This window comes from Rhincodon typus, chromosome 4 (assembly GCF_021869965.1).
Source record: "Rhincodon typus isolate 14 chromosome 4, sRhiTyp1.1, whole genome shotgun sequence".
Taxonomy (NCBI): domain Eukaryota; kingdom Metazoa; phylum Chordata; class Chondrichthyes; order Orectolobiformes; family Rhincodontidae; genus Rhincodon; species Rhincodon typus.
In genome coordinates, this window is record NC_063335.1 from 58,332,807 (window position 1) to 58,348,591 (window position 15,785).

General features: G+C 40.2%; 1 protein-coding gene across 1 annotated transcript in view; it reads right to left on the bottom strand.

Annotated features, from left to right (window-relative positions):
• Positions 1-762: 762 nt before the first annotated feature.
• Positions 763-15,785, bottom strand: part of zfpm2a (zinc finger protein, FOG family member 2a) — a gene marked incomplete at its 5' end in the record, with an annotated part of 198,739 nt that continues 183,716 nt past the window's right edge. Inside the window, 3 exons of the mRNA XM_048595900.1 lie at positions 763-4,224; positions 10,030-10,248; positions 11,869-12,075. Coding sequence (XP_048451857.1) covers positions 1,703-4,224; positions 10,030-10,248; positions 11,869-12,075 — 2,948 coding nt within the window. The remainder of the gene's footprint in view (positions 4,225-10,029; positions 10,249-11,868; positions 12,076-15,785) is intronic.

Here is a 15,785-nt window from a genome sequence, read left to right on the forward strand (position 1 = left end):
ATTGTCATATGCCCAGAATGATTATTAAAGTGAGTCAGAACCCTTCAAGTTCAGGAGGTATAGATACAAGGGAATTGCCTCTTGGAAAATTCAATTTCATGGGCAATTCCTAGAGATACTGCTGTGTCTGACAATCCACAAGGTCTCAATGCACAACCCTAGTCTGTGCTGCTCCAACAACTCTCTGTCCATTGAAATAACCTGTTAAGAATTAGAGGGCCCATAGTTATTATCACTAGAACAACATCCATACCCCCCAAAAAAATCCAAAGTCACTAACTCTATCCCGCTCTCTGGGGATTATTGTCCCAGAAACACACCAGTTCTTACACTTGTATATATTTGTGAACAAGCACCAAGAGGACTACAGGCATGAGTGGCCTGGCATTCTATGACAATTAGCTATGGTGATAACAATGCAGTATCGCCATCTTCCACAGTACTACGGCAAAATAACATTTCAGCTTGTACAGGAAACTGTGTGTTATCTGTACAGATGTCAATGAAAATTCATTGTGCTAGAACCAAAATTTCCAAACTTAAACCTTGCAAATCATCTGAAAGAGCAAAGTACTTCCACGAAACAATCTTGAAATATTTACACACATTGATTAAAAATATCAATCCATGCACAACAATGATGTAAGCCATGTAAGGTTCTCTCACTTTATGGAATCTTTATTCCATCCATACACATGCATAGTAACAACATTGTTGAGAAATAATTTCTATCAGAAGTAGAACAATATTTGTTTTATCACCAGTTGCAGTATTGGTACTCCATTATTCAGATATTATTGTCCCCTAGATGACTTTTGCAACAGCAAACTGCAACTACTAATTATATTTTCAATAACGTACAGCATGAAGGTTTCAACTACTGTTCAATACTGCTTCCAGTAATGTTGTTCATATTAAATTTTGCATTTTACAGCAAATGTTTCAAAAGTGAGACAAAAGCATCAGCAAAGGAAAGTACAGTACAGATTACTATACAAGAAAGTTAACAACTTCAATAAAACATACATACCTCAGTTTAAGAAAATGGATAGGAACAAACTGCTACATATATTTCATCTTATGCAAAGCCTACTAATTACTGTATATGCTGATATATAAGCTGCAATTTAGGTCTGAAAATGTATTAAATATGAAATGGAATTTTATATGCCACTTTAGTAGTTTTTAAGGCCTACTTCGGCATTTGCAGTCTTAAGTTAATGCAACTTATATTTTGGCATTTACAGCAAAGTTGCAACAAATACAGGGATATTTGAATACACAAGTGCTTTACCTCACCAGTTTACCTACAAATGCTGTCTCTATGTATGTGACTCAGACCTCTTTCTACAGTGCAAACCGTAATTGTTTCACGAGAATAACTATACAATAACATTAAAAACAATTTCAGTATAAACTTTTTTAAATAAAAATTGAAATTTAACCACAGCTATGAATACTGCTTGGAAAATAAATTAATTCTGGTGAAAAATAGCACGGACATTTCACATCAATATCAAGACTTATGAACAGCATTATGAAATGACAGACTAGCCTCAAGCCATTGAACTACACAGCTATCCCTTGATTGTCCTGGTGTAACTGTCCTGATGTAACTCAAGCAGCATTTTTTATTTTTTTATACAAACTGTGCATGGCTAACACTATACTACAGACAGACGCAGTGCATGACATTTCATTTTCATTTGACATGTTCCGCAGCATGTGACGAGCAGTAGAACTTCTTGTGAGTTATAAAGTTAGACAAGTTATTAAATTGAATGTCACAGAGACGACAGTATTTTCCACTGTTTGTGGGCTGGACAGAACCACCAATGCTTTTTGGTGTGTGAACTAATTGCTCTTCCAATGACGCTTTAGCTGAGGGCAAGGCATTTTCAGTCGCAGGAGTGGGACTCTCAGCAACCCAAGGAGGAGATTCTTGGCTGGCTGGTTGTTGGAAACTCTGGGATAAGCTATCTTGATGTGGGTTGCCTGAGAAAGGCCTGTTTTCCTGTTTGATTCCTCCATTGACTGCTATCATACCCCTGCTCTTTGGCACTGATGGAACAGGTTCCTTCTTCTGAAGAGAACATCCATTGGAAACAGAATGATCTGGAGAAGGATCAATCTTATCACGTGTGACTTGCACCAGCTCATCCATTTCACTGCGTATGAAAACAGCTCCTGAGATATAGTCAGTAGGCTTAACTCCATAATATGGAGATAACTGCTCAGTCCCAGTCAATTTTTTTATTGCTCCAGGATAAAGGCAATTTGGATAGAGCAAGTTCTTGTTTTCTTCCTTAGCAGAAATGATTTGAGCTGCCTCATTGAAAGTTTTCAGCCCTTGGAGGGTTGTTAATTGTGTGGGGAATATACTTCCATTTGGAGAGATGAGCTTTGAACTTTCATTTTTCTCACATGCGATTATATTTCGTTCATTGCTGCCTGCAGGGCTGATTGTTTCACTTTTCACCGAAGCACCTTCTTTTTGCAGCTCTTGAAATTTTGTTTGTTCTAAGTGGGTTACTTCACCACGTTGGTGACCCATTCCTGGACAAAAGTTTTGCTTGTGAGCAAGGTAACTTTCTACTTTGTTAAAACTAATCTTGCACACAGTACATTCATGATAGTCTAAAAGTCTTTTAGGAGAACAGGCTGTTTTTTCAGTTTGAGGCGAACACTTTTTGCTTAAATCCATGGGAAGATCCAGTTCCATTCCGACAACGACAGGCAACGGGGCACTGCACTTGACAGATGTCACATTTCGAATCCCAGGGATGGAGGGCTCCACATGCTTTCCAAGTAACATGTCGGGTCTCTGGTGGGAGGGTTCACCTAGATTGTCTAGGGATTCTTGAGAAGACGTTCCAGGACTCCCCATGGCTGATACACTAAGAAAAGCTTGATGGACCATCTGCGATCTCTGTTCCTGTTCTGGGAGGGAAATCTCATACATTTTCCGCCGCTTGCGGCTACGTATAGTTCTTTGCATCGCTGGTACCTTATTTGCCGCCATACGTTTCACTGGTGGATCATGACGTGAAGCGCAGTAGTATTGTTTGTGCACAGCGTATGTTTCATGTCTGCTAAAGGTTATATTGCAAGCTTCACATGTAGTTTTATTCGGATCATTAGCGATGTCCAATATGGGAGTGCCGGGGCAGTTCCCATCCTTGGACTTGCCATTCAATTGTTCATCATTGCTACTAGCAGCTGACTCTTTTTTTAACTGCGTAGAAATATCTTTTTCCGGACTTTTCCCATTTGAGCCAGCAACGTCTACGACTACAGAAGAGTTAATATTAGTTGGCTGAACAAGTGGATTTTCTGGATCAGGTAAATTACAAAGGGCACTGTGAATGTTAATAGGACTATGCCCACTACTGGGACTAACTGTCTCTGGTACCTTCTCACCGGTGTTGGCGAAGTCTGGCGACTTAGCTACATGCTGCCAGCGGGTGCTGCAATAATGTTTTTTGTGAACCAAGTAGTTATCCAAGTTGTTGAACGTGATATTGCATTCAAAACAAATAGCCCCTTTTGGTACCAATGGACTGTAAATGACAGGGGGATAGTTGCTGCCACCCTGTCTTAACCTACGATGTACCAATTCAGACATTTTAGCCAGGATTTCTGAAGCTTGGGGGACCATAGAGATATCTTGGGAGAGAGAGAACTGAGAAAGGAAGGGAGCCATTGGGACATTGGATCCTATGTTATGTTGAATTGGAGAAGAAGCAAGCCGTGGGCTGGACGGCTCTGATTTGATTCTGGTATATGGGAAACCCTGCCTGTTTCCTGCAGGCTGTGTTTCATTCTTCAGACTTGTTACACCCAACTGTACATTTTTCTCTACTTTTTCTCCCTCTGTGTCAGAGCAGATTTCTTTATTTTGGCTGATGCCTGGAGATGGAGGGACATCCTGTCTGCTTGCTGTATCTGCTGTTATCGACTGCAAAGTGTCCTCACTGTTGACTGGTGAGTGTTCATTTTCACTTTCCCTTCGCAACCTCCTGCTCTGACTGTGATGGAGCTCCTGGTGCTGCATCAGCTTCCTATGGTTCTGGAATCCAAAGTGGCAATGACTGCATTTGAAGGCAGCTGGTGTGAGGTGGGTGAGTATATGGTGTTGGAAGCTCAACACATTGTCTGCTATGTAGTCACAGATGGTACATTTCAGGCTGGCACCAGCAGAAAGGGGCTCTTCAATTTTCAAACCTGTTCAGAAAGAAAACATTTTTCACTATTGGAACTCCAGACTGATAGTAGATTTGCAATGGAAAGTCGATCAAGTAATATGTTTGCCCTGTACTTTGGCTCACATTTATTAACCTTGGTATTCATCTCTGTGAACTTGTCAATTTTTAAAAATAAATCGATATATCAAGTTTACATAATACTTTGAAAACCAGAAAAGCTAGCCATAATTCAGTTTTTTACCATCCCTTGCTTTTTACAAAACTATGAATGGGGGAGGTTTGGATAAACTTAGCATTGCTAACATCGAAGAATGGGAATTTAAATAAATCAGAAATGATAGTCAACAATTTTGCTGAATTGATATTTGCCTTATTAAGATGATAGTCTGTTGTTATAACATAGTAACTGTTTCAAAATACATGGGTTAGTGCATGTATTACAATAGCAGATAATACAATGCCATTATAAAGTTAAGCATTTGTTACTTAACACTATCAGGAATCACTTCCAGTCTGTTGTGGTCTTCTGAGCTTTTCTTTAAGGTACTTTAGCCATAGCTATTTGAAGGACAAACCACTAATAATGCAAGAGATCAGGCAATCTCTCTATTGTGTGAAGGATGTATAGCAACACGAGAGTAGATTTTTGCACAATGTCAGGTAGAATAATCATTTTAAGGACTGTATGGGGACTTCTACACATTATTTATTTACTATAAAAAGTATAAATTATTAAGCAATGATCCAAGAAGTAATATTTGTCACACATAGCCTGCTGTGTGGCAAATACAAAATGTCGGTGCATCACTGTATAAAATTCTTTGAGAAATAAAATGATTTACAGCATAGGAGGAGTTCATTTGGCCCACTGTATGTGTGTCATCTGATGAGGAGTTATGCAGCCTAACTCCACCTTTCAACTCTTGGTCCGCAGCTTGCAGGTTACAGAACATCAAATGCATATCCAAGTTTTTTTAATGGCAATGATGCTTTCTGCCTTACCACTTTAAAGAGAAACCTAGACAATCTTTTATTAGACTGATCAAATCATATGTTACAAATACTATATAAAATAAAACAGGAGGTACTGAAACTGTTGAAAAGCTGTAATGCAATCTCAGGATTCAGGTAGCTATCACTTCTCTGACATCTACCTTTATCAGAGCCTCGGACTGTGTTGTAGCCTTGGAGCTACACCCTAATAAGACATCAGCTACAATTAAACAATATTTGTGCAAATATATATTTATCAAACAGGAGAGAGGAAAACAGCACAGAAGACTTTAACAGAAAACATTTTGTGGTGGCTATCTAACAGCGGATATAGCGTTTTCCAATGTTGCCCTGGCAAATAGATGGAACAAATCTACTCAGGGCACATACAATGTCCTAATATGTCCGTAGCCTGCAAGAAGTGCTCAGTTGGAAAAATTACTACAGGTACTAGTTGACAAACTGAAAAATGACTGTTGAAGTATATTTAAAGAAACTAAAATGTCAACCAAAAATTTAGCTAGATAAACGACTGCCTAATTAGGTTGATAGTCCTCTGTCAACTGACATAGACATTGAGTCTTGCAAAAGAAAATGGTTAGTGCCTGCTTTACAACAGCAGTTAATACAGCATCATGTAAAATTAAGCATTTATTGGTTTATAATGCCACAAATCACCTTCAGGTTATTGTGGATTTAATGAGTTTCTAAAAGATGCCTGACATTCAAAGAGTTAAAGGTCAATTAAAATAGATTCTTGTTTGAATTTAGACAATAAGAGGTGATATCATTGTGGTATTAATTTTTATTCAATACATATCTTTCACTAAACACAATTTTCAAATAGAAAAGCTCGAATCAAAACATGTTTAAATATTTCAGTACAACACATTGAAACAAAGTTCTTCCATTTCTAACATGGAGCCGAATGTTATCTTTCCTCATTGCAATCATTTTTAAAAATTAATACATATAAAAAAATGATTTTATTTATTTCCCTTCAAGTTAATGCAGAGATAAGAATGGTGGATGGCTCAGTGGTTAGTCACTGCTGCCTCAGTGACAGGGACCTAGGTTCAATTCCACCCTTACTGACTGTCCGTGTGGAGTTTGCACATTTGTTCTGTCTCTGCATAGGTTTCCTCTGGGTAGTCTGGCTTCCCCCCATAGTTCAAAGATGTGCAAGTTAGGTAGCCATGGGAAATGTAGGGTTGATGGGATGGGCCTGAGTGGGATGTCCTTTGGAAGTTGGTGTGGACTTGATGGGCTGAATGGCCTGCTTCCACAATGTAGGAATTCTACATTGTGGAATCAATCATGAAACTCAGTTAATTGTCAGTGGATCTGGATAGAGTGAAATTCTCAAATCTTTACTTGCACTGTGTACATGGTGAGGAGCTAAATATTCTACTCCAACCCTCCTCCCCCTCCAGTATGACACACTGCTTCCCTCTTGCCCCACTGACAGGTCTACCCGTCAATCACCATCCCTGGGGTCATGGCAATTTTCAAGCATAAAAACAGAGCTGTAAAGGGGAAAAGGCTTTGGGAAGTGCTGCTGTAGAAATGTTTTTCTTATTGTATGCTATGAGAAATTCCAGAAGAACCTGATGCAGAATCACTCTGCATTTAAGCTAGTTAGCACTGCTGCCTCAGTGCCAGGGACCCGGGTTCAATTCCACCCTCGGGCGACTGTGTGGAGTTTGCACGTTCTCCCCATGTCTGCGTGGGTTTCTTCCGGGTGCTCCGGTTTCCTCCCACAGTCCAAAGATATGCAGGCTAGGTGGATTGGCCATGCTAAATTACCCATAGTGTTCAGGGATGTGCAGATTAGGTGGGTTATGGGGAATGGGTCTGGGTGGGATGCTCTGAGGGTTAGTGTGGACTTGTTGGGCCAAAGGGCCTGTTTCCACACTGTTGGGATTCTATGATCTATGATCTTGAACTTGTAGCTCACCACAGTAAGCTGCAACATAGTCCCAGTTTTATTTGCACATACTATTGAAAGTTAAGAATATCAGTTCAGCAATGATCTGCAGTTCAGTTTATAACCTAGATAAAATTCCTTAAGAGGACAAAGGAAAGCTGTGAAGATCATAACCTCAACTTTAAACACCACTCCCTGATAAACAAGATCCAGCCCCTGGTTTCTAAGTGGCAAAGTCTCCACTCCTCCCAACTATGTAACAGCTGTTGAGCTGATAATTGGCTTGAGGTGTTCCTTTAGTCCCAATCAGTCTTCTGTAACTGCCAGACAATCCAATGGATAGCAGCTTGTAAATCCCTTCAAAATCGCTTCGCTTCAAAAATCTCCCCTCCCCCTACCGCATCCCAAAACCAGCCCAGCTCATCCCCGCCTCCCTAACCTGTCCTTCCTCCCACCTATCCCCTCCTCCCACCCTAAGCCCCACCCCCATCTCCTACCTACTAACCTCATCCCGCCTCCTTGACCTGTCCGTCCTCCCTGGACTGACCTATCTCCTCCCTACCTCCCCACCTACACTCACCTCTACTGGCTCCATCCCCGCCTCTTTGACCTGTCTGTCTCCTCTCCACCTATCTTCCCCTCTATCCATCTTCTATCTGCCTCCCCCTCTCTCCCTATTTATTTCAGAACCCCCTTCCTCTCCCCCATTTCTGAAGAAGGGTCCAGGCCCGAAACGTCAGCCTTCCTGCTCCTCTGATGCTGCTTGGCCTGCTGTATTCATCCAGCTCTACACCTTGTTATCTCAGCTTGTAAATCCCATCAGATGGTCACTGCTGGGATTTGCATTCAGTCCTGAAGAAGTTATGCTGTGACGGAGCCCAAAAATAGGGTAAAATCCCTGGTGAGGGAGGACGAGGTGATGTAATTATGCCATGGTGGAAATGGCAAAGTGAGGAAAGGATAAGTAATGTGTAGGGAGTCTCAATGGCCATACATTGCCTTTGTAATTAAGGACCTCAATTGGCTCATGGATGGATGGGCTTCCTAATGCCACCTCACCGCTGGTAAAAATGCATCCCACCATCTGCCATCCTCTTGCTTGACAGCTGTAAAATCCAGTCCTAAATTGTAAAAGGGAATGGGACTCACTCAAGATTGGCAGACCATATGTAAACCTGTAGACCACGGTCCAATTACTTCATTTTATTTTAACCTGAAACTTGAGCATGGGAGGCTTGGAGGTTTCTTTACCAGGCAAACACTGTCCAGAACAGCAGCCAACGAAAACAGCAAAGGCCGAGCACAATAAGACTTTTATTTCAGATTCCTCGTGAGGAGCAAAACTGTGCTCCCGAGCTCCACAGATAAATACTTGGCCCTCCCATGTGCCATACTTCTTTCTACTTCTCCTGACCAGGATTTCATTCCATAGCAGTACAGAAACTATGCTGCCAGGTCTGATTTAGAGGCTGGACACCTGTTTCTCCACAACCTTGTGGTCATTTTAGGTTGAGAAGCCAGCAAGCAGCATAAAAATGAAACCCACCTGTTAAAATTGCCCAGCCTGTCATGCTATCATTGCACGCCACCCATTCCTACATAGCTACTTGAGGGTTAAAATCAAGATCTGTGTCTGCACGTATTGGAAAGCCCTTCTTTATGCTTACAATAACCCAATTATCATAGGCGCAATATGAAAGAACATTTGCATGCTGTTGCATTTGCAGTGACCTTTTAGGTGAGTATGAAATTATCCTTGCGTTGGATACGTGTTTATTATTAGAATGAAGCCCAAACCAAATTCAACAATTGAAAATTAAAATAAGGTCAGGTTCTAAACATCTGAAGAATAGAAATGTAAATGTGTAACAGGTTAATTAACACTTGAAACATTGGCAAACATTTCAGCTTGTGACCCAAGGCACTATAACCTTCCTCAGACTTTGTTGATCCTGACTGTGTCCAACTCCAATTGACTGATAGAACACAGTAACAAACTGATTTAGTGCCACCTAATATATTATGGCAGAAAGGTATATGTGCACAAATATAATCTTCTCAGCAAATTTGTGTTGAAATGGTAGGATGCATATTTGCTAAAGACATAAGTTGTTTTATTTGAGAAGACGCTGGCTTGTGTTAACATACCTTATGCTTGTGGTTTCTTGGCTGCCTTCTCTTTTTGTTCACCTCGTTTTCAAGACAGTATTTCCAGGTAGATGCTATTCTAAAATTAACCACTAGGAGTCGGCTAGGACCATTTTCAGATTGGCTGTTGCATTAATTGTCCTCACTATTTGTGAAGGAATGCTTAGTCTGCCTATATACCTGCCGACAGCAACTCTGTTTAAGTCTGTAGTTCTGCCCTGGAACAATTAGAGGTGCAATCCCATGTCCTACCTTGTAGTAGCATCCTAATTTGCTACCTTTATGTAATTTACGTTTTATTGTTGATAGGTTTGCAACATTAGCATTGTAACATCTGCAGTGCCAATTAAGGAACACTGTTCCTTTAATTTCTTTTTTAACATGAATGAACAGCTTAACTGGGCAAATAATGTTTGCTTCAGAATGTACTTTCATTGAGGTAGGTTGCTATTAATTTAAGTCAACTTATCTAACACATGCACATGTACTAATACTCTGATAAGACTTCAATAGGGATACTGCAACTTCCACATTTAACATAAAGCTGCATTTCTAGTTGTTTTGTAATGGTTGGTTTGAGATATAGTGCTATTCAAATCATTTACTATCTTTGAGTACTGTGATTATAATTTAACAGGCTAGAAACAGCATCCTAAATTATCCCTTAGTTCAGTCTATGTAACTTTCTAAACTCCATTTTGCAGCTATCAGTAAATTAACAACGCAAAATTCAAATTACCCCATGGTGACTCTTACCACTGTGTGAATTCATGTGAATTTCAAGAGCCCTGGCATTGGGGAAGCTCTTGTTGCAATGTGGGTAAGGGCATGGTTGCTGAAGAGGACCAGCCTCTTTCTCATCTGATAGTGAGGATGCTTCTCTTTGTCTCCCACTGCAGTAATACATGAGGTGAGCCTGCAGGTTGCGTTCACTGCGGTACCAAATTCCACATGACTTGCATGGAAAGATATCCTCTGCAAAGAAAGAATATATGTACATTATAGTATTGGTGAAATCAGGTAGTTTTTAATTATTAAAACAATTTTGAGGTTATATTAAGTTTTTTTGCTTTCTTCAAGATTGTGAAATAATCAGGCCTCCATTTTTTTCATCCAAATTAACCAATTATTCAAATTCCATCACATTAAGCTTCTTTAAAACATGCATGTGATGAATTCTGGATATGGAACATAAAGTATAACCTTTTGTTCAGTCTTAATTCTACCAGTGTTTTGTTTAAATTGGTAACTATCTAATCTTTGATCATGGTGAGACAGTCTCTGCTTCTGTGAAACAGAAACAAAAACAAAAAAAAAATTGGTCAGGCAGCATCCCAGGAGAAAACAGAGAAATTAATGTCACAGATGTTGCAAGCACAGACCACTTTGCTTTGAAAGAAGGTCCACATTCAAAACTTCAATCCCTCTATTCCCACCAAAGATGCTGACTGATTTGTCGGTATTTTCTGGGGTTTTTTCCAGATTTCCAGCATCCATAGTATTTGCTTTCCAACTCTGTGGAACTGTTCAAATAGATCCTATATTTTAAATAGACATTGTACAAAACATTTAACTTTGAAAGGAGCATAAAAGAAGTAATTATGGATTGTGGGCCCATTATATGTTGCCTGTTCTGTTTTTTTTAATTGATTTTAAGTGGAAGAGAAATCAGGTGGGGTGCAGAACAGGTGGTGATCCATTAACACATACTTATATCTCCATCAAATTTGAAATTTTTACCTATGGTGAAAGCTGTAATTGGAAAATCATAAATTAATAGACAATTCACATTCCTTGACATCAAAAGTAACGGTCAACTTCTTTTTCTGGCCCAGCCTTTTTTATTTTTCATCATGTGATTTAAAGGGGTAATTTCACTGTGGCAAATGTTTACAGTAGTTGTGTGAGATTATGTAATTGCGTCAAAAGGCATTGATGGAATTGCAAGATGCTCTCACGAAAAAATGACACCCTTCTACTTCCCTCAAATAATACAAGGTTTGTCAAGATTTCAGGGTTCTGTTAAGAAGTACTGCACAAATTATATACATTTATCAAATGCAAGTATAAGGGAATATGATCCATGAGATAAATTATAAATATCACAAAATGTGCTTGTTGTAATGCAGGGGAACAGATGACACATAAGTGATTCGCATAGAGTCTGGGTTTAAGCCAGTTAACCAGCATTAACATTCCTCACGTTGTTTCATTAAAGCCAATCTGGGCTGAGGTTCATCAGCTTTCCTGCCAAAAAACAAAGTGCTATGTCTTAAAGCAATAGTCACAACATTTGTTTGGCTAACTGTAAAGTATTCATATGAGTTGGTTTGGGCAGACATGAGAATAAATATTTTCACAAGAACTTTTCATATGTGTTAGTTTATGTAAAAATCTGTAAGAGTACAGAAAATGAAAAATCATTTTATAATCACATCAATTTTTTCACCGCAATTTCACACAAAATGCTTCCTGTCATATGCATAATCTTTAAAAAGCAGATTAAAACTATTTTCTACTTGATTACTTAAGGACAGTTATGTCATGTCAAAAATAAAAGACTCATGACTATATAAGCGTAATTTCTAAACTTACTGTTTACTATTGCAGTAGGTAAAATAGATGCCATAGCTGCTTGCTGAGGGAGCAGCTGTATTGTGTCCAGTAGGCGGGCTGGATACATGCCCTCTGTGATGGCCATTTGGCTGACAGCTTGAAGCCTGGAGTCAAATTCCACTGCAAATGCAATCAGTTCCTCACCCTCTGACAGCATTTTAGTCATTGTACACCAAAGCTGGCCCCCTAAAGAAAAGGAAAAGAAAAGGAAAAGAAGAGTGCTATTGATTAATTACAAACTAAGTAACTTAAGAAGATCCAACAAATTATTCACAAGATTGTCCTTATTTTACCTAATGTCATGAAGTCTAGCAATTTTGTTTTCATGTTTATTGGTTCTGACTCAGATTCAGGCAGCGATTACTGACTGTGAATACAATTGTGTTACAAAATTAAAGGTTGCAGTCCTTCCCCAGCAGGTCTGTTCTCACCTGACAAGACTGGCAGACACGGGGAGAATGTGCAAACTCCACACAGACAGTCAGCCAAGGGTGGAATCAAACCCGGGTCCCTGGCGCTGTGAGATAGCTGTGCTAACCTTAGAGTTATGAGAATTTGGCTCAGTTTAAACTGAGTGAGAAGGTTGAGAGTTTAACCCCATTTCAGACTTCAACACGTAACAAATTGACATTTCAGTATGGTACCAAGAAAGTATTGAATTGTCAAAGGTATTGATATAGGCTGAGCCATTGAAATAAACTAATTTTTTTCAGGCTTTTGTGACACCTTTCTACAGAGAAAAAAAAATTCAAATCCCTAAATGTCCTTTCTTTGCCCACATTCATCTTTGAACAAATATCATCAATTTCACTGTCATTGCAGTTTATTAGACCTTGCATGGGACATGCTAGCCTCTGTGGCAAGGCAACTGACCACACTAAAAAATGTCAGCACAGTGTGGAGCTGGAGGAACACAGCAGGTCAGACAGAGGTGCAGGAAAGTTGGCATTTTGGGTTTACACCCTTCATCAGGACTCCTAGACTCTTATCTCCTAGACATTAAAAAATGTAACTGATTGACTGTGAAGCTCTTTGGGATAATCTAAGGATGTAAATTACACTTACACAGTAAGTTACAGTTCCTAAATCTACCCCATTGGCAATTCATCAATTCTCCCCATCTGTGATTCTGAATTTTCTGGATTCGTTCTAGTGAACATAACCCACTGATGCAGGTCAGATGGCAAAAAGATTGCTGTCAGGGCAAACACTTCAGAAAGCATTTTGAAAAGATTCTGCCTCTCCAGAGAGGGGCAAGGAACATCAGGTCTCAATTGCAATTATATTTTTGACAGAAATAATATTCTCAGTTTATATTAAAAGGATTGGCAAAATTTTCCACTAAACTGGAAATTAAATAAACAGATTATATGCTGTAATTGTGAACAATTTAACACTAGGATAGAAAGAGCCAGTTTGAAAATGTGAATGGCAAAACAACATAAATGTTTTGACTCTGATTTCATGACCATTACAAAGAAAGTCGAAACTTATGTAACCTATTTCATGTAAAATCTTCCAGTCACTGGGAAAAGTGGAAACCTTTATAGTCTGTTATTTTTGGATTGTAACACATATTTCATAAATTAATCTTATTGTATGACAGCAAAAATTTAAAACCTTCTCTAATCCCTGGTTCTCAACATGCCACACCTGAATAATAGTTAAATGTTTTAAAACTAGTTGATGGTGAAATAGTCAAAGTTTGATACTTTCCTTCTTTCCACTGATTCCCACCTGTTTTATCGACATGCTTATTCTAACAAGGAAATCTGAGCACTACCTAATATTGGTAGAATGGAAGCTATGGGTGTTTCATAGTCTCACTACTAGATGGTGTCTATGAAGAAAATACCAGTCTCTGGGTGTGAAGTGTAGAAGATAACCCCTCAACTCTTCATCTTGGATTCACTATGACCTCAGGTCCAGCAATTTGTTTCTCTCTTCATGATGAAATTAAAAAGACAAGTGGACATATTGTAGGGCTGTGAGGAAACAAAACAGGAAAACAGGAGCTAATTTTGTGTGGTCTAGTTCTACAAATAGGCTGGATTTTCTTGATAACAAGATGCAGAGCTGGATGAACACAGCAGGCCAAGCAGCATCATCGCAGCAGAAAGGCTGACGTTTCGGGCCTAGACCCTCGGATTCTCCAGCATCTGCAGTTCCTACTATCTCTGGATTTTCTTGATGTTTGGATTCAGGAAGTTTCATGTTGTGATCCCATTTCTACTCTGGAAGTACTGCTTTGAATGACTCTCTGCATGGGAGAGGTGGGAACTGGGCCTCCCGCACTGGCATGGTGGCATGAATGGCCATGTACGTGGAAATGATTGCGTCAAGCCTGATCAAATGCCTGCTGCCAACTTCTACAAGTAAAATTGAGGTCTCCCTGAAGGAAACATCATCACTGACAGTGCTGAATGAACTTTGAATTGGGAATATTCTCACCGCTGATGCTACTGCTGGCTAACAATTTGATGTGCCTGTCAAAACCAGCCCAGCACAAAATAATATCACAGTCCACTACATGCTTTCTTGACTTCTCACTCTGCTGCCTGAGAAGGGCTAGCTCTGAAGGCCGATAGGCCTGGTCTCTGCACTTTCCTCTAAGTGGCTGCACACTCTGACCTGCATAGGAATACAAAATTGCACAGTAGTCCAGCTCACGGGTTACACCCCACATGCTGCCTCGACTTTTCTGACCTTGGCAGCACCACTATTCCGCAGCTTCAATAGGAGAAGCACTCAGCACTTGCCCTAAACATGAGAATGTCTAGCCCAATATTAAGTAATCATAGAAGCCCTACAGTTTGAAAGCAGCCCATTCAGCCGATCGAGCCCCACCGACCCTCCGAAGATCCTCCCACCCAGACCCAGGCCCTTACCCTATCCCTGTAGCCCTGCATTTCCCATGGCTAATCCACCTAGCCTGCATATCCCTGGACACTATTGACAATTTAGCATGGACAATCCACCTAATCTGCACATCTTTGAACTATGGGAGAAAACCAGAGTACCTGGAGGAAACTCACGCAGACACAGGGAGAAAGTATAAACTCCGCACAGACAGTTGCCTGAGGGTAGAATTTAACCGGAGTCCCTGGCACTGTGAGCCACCATGCCACCCACTCCGTCTCACTCTGTCTACTTCTCACAGAGCTTTGTCCAGCTGGAATTTAGCTGCACATTATTGACATGTGCCAAGCTTATATTTGCATGGCTAGGCCACCATGCAAATGCTCTACTGTGGTAATGAAATGAGACTACAAACCATCAGCACCTCTGCATCATCGAAGGATGTCAACCTAATGAAATAGCACACACATGGAAAGCACATACACTGACCCATGCATGTCATCTAATCCTAGCATGTTGGTGATAGTGAAATCCCCATTAAGATGAGTAAGAGGAACATGTGACCATGGTGTGGTGATGGTTCCTGTAGGGCTGTCATCCAGGGAATTCATCATGATTTGTGGGGAGGAGGGGATACATTGTTTGGCTGACACTGTACTTGTAAGGAAAGCCTATATTAACAGCATGCTGAGTACTGGAATGCTCCATCATGAGAGTTCCAGGCTTGCCTCTTATGAGATTTCCCGACCTTATTGGGGTGTTCCCACCCCTGTGAGCTGAAGAATACCTCAGACAGGAGGGAAAGAAGTCGAAGGAAACATGAGACAAGTGCACCAAGCACCAGTGCAGGTACGTGCACCTTGTTGGGTAGTGTTAGAGCTGGTGATACAAAATCAGGAACACAGCTTTAGTGAAACAAACAAAACAGTAATTGCTGAAGAAACATAGCAGATCTGGCAGTATCTGTGAAGAGAAAACAGCTGAAAAGAGCTGCTTGTTTCTGATCTCCAGCATCCACAGTTCTTCATTGTATTTTA